The sequence below is a fragment of the Desarmillaria tabescens genome (genome assembly GCF_030435595.1).
Source record: "Desarmillaria tabescens strain CCBAS 213 chromosome Unknown EV420scaffold_489, whole genome shotgun sequence".
In the NCBI taxonomy this organism is placed as follows: Eukaryota; Fungi; Basidiomycota; class Agaricomycetes; order Agaricales; family Physalacriaceae; genus Desarmillaria; species Desarmillaria tabescens.
Genome location: NW_026848788.1, coordinates 10813 through 17418, shown reverse-complemented (window position 1 = coordinate 17418; position 6606 = coordinate 10813). Strand labels below are relative to the sequence as shown.

The window sequence follows — 6606 nt, the reverse complement described above, 5'->3', positions numbered from 1 at the left end:
CCGAGGACGGAAATCAGTTGTTTGCATGGCTGACAACTAGCATGAAGGGGGTCAGAGACCTGATCCTGGGTGTGGAATTAGATGTAGACATTTCCATTGTTCAAGGATTTTTGAATCGATGGTGCAAAACACTACGAACAATCAAAATCAAGCAGATCGGTAAGAAGTCCAATTTCTGCCCTAACCCGACTTTATTGATGTCAGAAACAGTCACGAATACTTTACTTTGGGGTGCAGGTCTACTTCGGTTTTATGGCTGTCAATTCCTGATGGCATTAGAAATTTGATGCCTCGACTCAGAGATCGGGTTGTTAACCGGATCCTTGGTAACAGTTCCGCCTGCTCAACTACGCACCTTGACAATCGGGTTTCAAGTAACATTATGGGCAGAGGAAAAGGAAAGACGGTGCGGAACTTAGCAGTACAGAGGTTCGATGCCTGTACATTCGACCTCGTCAAACACTATGAGTTTGAGTTCTTGAAGATTGTGTTAGGGTACAATTACATGGACGACAGAGAATCCGAATATTTCGTTGATGGATTCCTCATCACCAATCTCAATCGGGTGAAGACTTTACCCTATAAGAAATGGGTACACATCTGGGAATGGTTCTAGTTTTAATGTCGCTTACATTCATTTAATGTAATGTGTATACATCGTCTGGTGCAATTCCTAACGAATACGACACCTATAATTTGACCCATGATATATTGAGTCGCTATCTTTGGATTGATAATTCCGACAAAAAATAAAAGGAAGAAGACATGACAACGTCGAAATTGGCTCACCCCTTTCGGTCTCATAAAATGCATTTCGGGGACACCTTGTTTAAGTACAACCTGTTGTCCATGGACCCCATAACACGTTCGTCTGCTCACGTAGAGATTTTAACATTTCATCCCTTTAAATCAATAGGTGAGCCTTGCAGATCGTCTTATGCGGTACAAACGGTTTGAACTCATCGTTACATGTAGCCGTGTGCACATTTCCGGATATTAATGGCACCATAAACGTTAGGCAAGGATCAATACAGCTTGTAGCTGTATCCTTCTTAGTCGACCTACACCGCTACGGGAAGACGGCGACTGACCTGCACAATGCAAAGTGTAAATTCGTATTATATTTGAGCATAAGATATCTTCCATGTTATTGGGTCGACAGCTTATTCACTTCTCATATAGGATTATGCCTTTTATCACATAACGACATCTAGGATCAGCGAATTAATCCAAGAGTCGAATACAGTTCCTTGGTTCAAGTATTGGATAGAAGCAAAAAAGCTCATGTCATTGGATTCGACGACAGGATGTTTATCTCCTGGTTCAGCCAATTACGACAACACCCCTGCGATAATACGAGAACATTTAGAGTGGGTTACACATGTAACAATCGTTTAGGCTTGCATCCCTCCCGATACGAAGCATAATTGTATTGCATCACTCAGTCATATATTGGTTGAATGGGCAGTCGGCAAACCTCAGTCAATCGGTGACTCTTCATGGGCTCGCCTATGAGGTTATCGACAGTCCAGAGCAGCCTTATGTAGCAGCCGCGATGCTCGTTCGCGCTGAACACCTGTGTACTATTACTGATTCCGCTAAATCTATAGCTATCATGGGTGGTATAGCCAAGGTTCATGAAGCACCGAGTGAAGATATTTTAACCGTATGCTCGTTCTCTAACGCCATTAGAACCGCTTGGTGAGCAGTCAAAATTTCTGAATCTGGAATGTTTTTTTTTATTTAAATCCCCCTCTCAGTAACTTGTTAACTTCACTTGACTCGGATATGTCGTCAATTAATGATTGATACGAGAAATTAAATCAGTTACTATATTTTCAATGTATTTCGAATATATAAAAGACACCCCTCACTCTTATCGCCTCCCCTCAGTTTGACGGTCCTATGCAGAAGTACTCTCACATATATTTTGCCGACAGCCAGCTCGTAGAAGATAGGCTTAGATTCTTTACCATCCCCGAATTGGTATCACTTATTGAGCCTCTGATACACATTCCGTATGAACGAAAGCGTTCGAGAGAGGCACTATTGGAATTTTTCACTGCCCAACCTTTGGATGTACAACAAGCTATACAAAATACAGCTTCAAGGGAATCAGGTAACAGAAGGAAAAGAAAGAGAGTAGACGAGAACGATACTCGTTGCAGATCTAAGTGAGGCAACACAGATGTTGCAACCGCAAGAAGGGATACTGCAGATGCATGGCACTGGACAAGAGAGAGCGTCAACGAAGAAGAACCAGAAAGCGAAGAAGCAATTGTACATGATATCATTGATGGTCCTTTTTTGTGTACTGTCAATCCCAACACCAAAAAGAGCTGTGTTGAACGGTACATCGAACGAACTTCCAATCATGCTCTTAGACAGAACGTCTGCATCGTATGTGCCCGTCTCCTTTTTACAAAGAACATGCAAGAAATATCGGTTGAAAATTTACTGAACAAACATATATTAAAACTGTCTCATCCTCATCATCGCCATACCCTATTCGATGGTATACTCCTATACGAAACAGAATTAAAGGATGGACGTGGCTTCGTCTGCCACGAATGTTTCTGACATCTCAGTAATGAGATGCTTCCTCCTTTGGCTCTGGCTAACAACATGTGGGTGGGAGAGGTACCTAAAGAGCTCACCATTCTGAATTTACCGGAATGACTGTTAATTGCCAGACACTTACCATGCTGCTATCTCGTCAAACTATATCCCAAAGCAGAAAACTCACGCTTTTGGTGTAAAGACGATGCAATGTATTCCAAGTTAAAGGGAAACGTTTCTACACATCCTTTAAACAGTGATCATATAGCAGGCTTAGTCTCTTCCAAGGTACTGCCTCCTCAACCCCGGGTTTTATCAGCACTCATAGGGATCACGTATGTTGCACCGAAAGGCACAAAATTGCCTGGACTCCCTCGACAGCTTCATGTCCGCAGAAGACGAGTCCATGAAGCTTTGCTATGGTTGAAACATAACAACCCCTTATACAAGAATATCATCATTTCCGATATATTACTGGAGCAGTTACCCATAGACGGTGTTCCAGAAGAACTGCTATCCACTGTTCGAGTTTCTCATGACATGGTTGGGTTAGCTAAGGAGCAAGATGGTTATGTCCTGAATCAAGATCCCACCGATGATATTGGTAACGGTTCACTTTCTATTACAAAGCAAGTGGAAGTTTATGACAGATCAAAAGTCAATGATCCAGGAATGATTCCTCTTACAGAAGACACAGAACCAGACAGATACACAGAACCAGGTAAGTATGAAATCTTAAACTCGTTGCAAGAAATCAAGCTTTAATGTTTAGATGTATTCTTTTTACATGCAAATGGAATGATTGATGCTAACGGAGACAACATCACTGACATCGACGTGATGAGACACGCACTGGCCAATTTAGCGGATTCACAAGACGGAGGACCTATTCGACCCGAAGACAGGTATTTTATCAGGCGAGGCAGTGCTTTCACAAACGAATATGCCAGGATAGATAAAGAAACTGGACAACATACAGATGGTGGCCTGTGGAACCCTAATCACCTCTTGGGATCTTTTCTGTGGCTTTTCCCTTATGCTTTGGGTGGATTTGAAGTTGATAGACCCATAGATGTACCATATGAGGTGCACGCTAGATGGGCTCTACAGTACGCAGACAAAAGGTTCCGTAAGGATTACTATTTCGTTTTTCAAGTTTATGGCATGATGCACAAATGCAGCATATGCCGTTCCGCTAGTCTTCAAATTAAACGGTCCGGTTTTATTCGTAGTCGGGCAGCCATTGCGACTTTGACTCCAGAAGTACTACACAAAGCAGGCAAAGAAGAAACATGATGCGTACCCTTTTCCCATCCCAGAGTACAGGCGCTAAGAAGACAATTGACAGCAGTTCGAACCCGTGTTCCGGGGACAGATGAATCTAGGAAAGCCATACGATCAAAAATTTGGAGTACCAATCTCATCTTTAATCCTCCCAGTTTGTGGATTACTATCAATCCCTCTGACACTCACGACCCGGTTGCTCAAGTTCTCGCTGGCAAAGCAATCGATCTTGATAACTTCGTGAATATGTCCGGACTGAAAAGTCAGGACAGAGGAAGGAATATGGCAGCAGATCCATTCGCTGCAGCACAGTATTTTCATTATATCATCCACACTGTACTGGAAGAATTATTCAGTATCAGAGGTACTACGAGGCAATCTTCAGTTTTGAGGAAAGAGGGGATATTCGGTACGGTCAATGCATACATTGGAACAGTAGAAGCACAAGGCCGAGGAACTCTTCATCTTCACATTTTACTTTGGTTAAAGGGAGCTCCGACCGCAAATAATATGACTAAAGCATTATGCTCTGACGCTTTCAGAGATAAAGTGAAGTCATTTATACACGCAAATATTACAGCAGATTTAGGAGGAGCTTATAATGAAGACGTCGAACGTATGAAAGAAACAACAGAAGTGTCATATTCCAGGCCACCCCACCCAAGACGAGCGGATTACGAACAGATAAGAGCCATGGACCAGATAACCGTCGCTCGGACCGTTCAATATCACAGATGTCAAATGAATGTATGTCTCAAGAATCGAAACAATTGTATCAGTTGCAAAAGGCGCGCACCTTTTCCCGTGTCAACGGACGTGTGGATACTTCCTACAGGTGAATGTGGACCTAAACGTCTGTCACCTAGTATGGTCGTGTGGAATCCTGAAATCTTACAATGCGTAAGAAGTAACCATGATATTAAAATCATTACTAATGCTGTGGACACCAAAGATATCACCTGGTACATCACAAACTATTCGACAAAAAAACAGACCTCAACCTGGAACACGTCTGCTGCACTTGCTCGCACTTTGGCATTCGATACCAAAAAGGAACAAACATTCTTGGAATGCAGGGATCTAGGGAATAAACTGCTACAAAAATTCGCTCATTCGATGAACAAGGAAACGGAATTTAGCGTATGCGAGGCAATATCGCTGGTTATGGGATGGGGAGATAGATTTGTATCACATCATTATGTGACTGTTTATTGGGATGCCGTAGCAGTGGCTCTACAAGACACCTATCCCAATCTAAGACCTAGAAGGTGAGTCTATTTTGTTTGTGAAGCAATGCTGTTTTTAGATCAAATGACTGATATAAAAGATAGATCCTTCACGGAAGAAGTTGTACGTGACAGTAATGGAACAGTGATCCAAGAACTCGGCGACGAAGTCACCTTAACTATGGAGATTATTGGAGGAGAAGTGAAATTAAAAGATCAACTCCGAGAGTATGCTGATCGAGGTGATGCATTGGAAAACATGTGCTTTATGGATTACTTCTCAGAAACATATGATGGAAAACAACCCAAGACAAGAAAAGATGGTTCTGAAGGATATGCAAGGAGTCGATGCGTTCCTTATAGGTCCGGTAGTGGGCACGGAGACCGATGTCACGTACTCAGACAACCCAGACACGAGACAATAGTTCAATTCGTAGGAAAGTGGTTTCCAAGAAGAGATAGGATCGAATGTTATGTGTACTATTGCGCTTCGATGCTCGCTTTACTGAAGCCATGGAGATGCCTGAAAGACTTAAAGGGCGAAAGAGAGACATTTGAGGCTGCATTCAAAACTTTCCATTCCAATTTGAGTCGCTCTCAATTAGACCTGCTAGATAACATCCAATACTTTCATGAAGCATCCGATTCAGCTCACATCGCAAAGCCCGTTATTGCACCTGGAGGATATCTGGCTGTAGGAGATGACGACCAATTCATGGATCAAGACTACTACAGCTCGGATGCTCCTCGAGAAGGAATTGATTATACCGAGGCTGATATCAAGATCGCAGAAGCCATGAGACATTCTGCAAGGGAAGTACAATTTGGACAAGACACTATAGATATAGCAGAACAAGCCAGTGTTTTCAAAGAAGAAGGACCATGCTCATTTTTAAAGGATGTAGCAACCGTGGCCTCTGCAGAGGATACTGTTCATTTCTGGGAGTGGGACAAGCACCTTAAATCCATTACGAGAGAGAAGGAGCAAGAGAGGGGGACAGATGTTCAAGATCGAAGTGATCTGGTGATGCCAGCCAACAAGATAACTAAACCAGGAGGATCTCGAGATCTACCCAAAACACAGAAGGAGACTGGTCGTTCTTTATTGGCACTTCTCAACAAGGAACAAAGACTTGTGCATGACATTATTGAAGATCATTTAAAGGCTCTTTTACAAGGTAGAAATCCTGCCCCTTTATACATGCAGGTACAAGGCCAAGGGGGAACGGGAAAAACAGTTCTACTTAATGCGATTTCAGAGACTTTCCGTTATCATCACGCAGAGCATATGTTAGCAAAAACGGCGACTTCAGGGGTCGCTGCTAGCCTCATCGGAGGGCAAACTCTGCATTCATTTGGTGGAATACCCATAAATCCAGGAAAGAGCGACGATTGGTTTTCAAAGAGCAGTAAAGAGGTCAAAGCTAAAAGAGAAAAGAACATAAAGGGAAAAGAATACCTTGAAATCAACAAATGCTCAATGCTTACAAAGGACATGTTGGCGATAGTTTCTCAGTTGCTATCCAGGCACAGGACG

General features: G+C 42.7%; 1 protein-coding gene across 1 annotated transcript; it reads left to right on the top strand.

Moving 5' to 3' along the window:
• Nucleotides 1–2769: 2769 nt before the first annotated feature.
• EV420DRAFT_1657238 (uncharacterized protein) lies at nt 2770–3855 on the top strand (the record flags this gene model as incomplete). Its single annotated transcript, XM_060478866.1, has 2 exons — nt 2770–3280; nt 3332–3855. The coding sequence occupies 2 exons, from the start codon at nt 2770–2772 to the stop codon at nt 3853–3855; spliced, it is 1035 nt and encodes a 344-aa protein (XP_060321286.1).
• Nucleotides 3856–6606: the final 2751 nt, after the last annotated feature.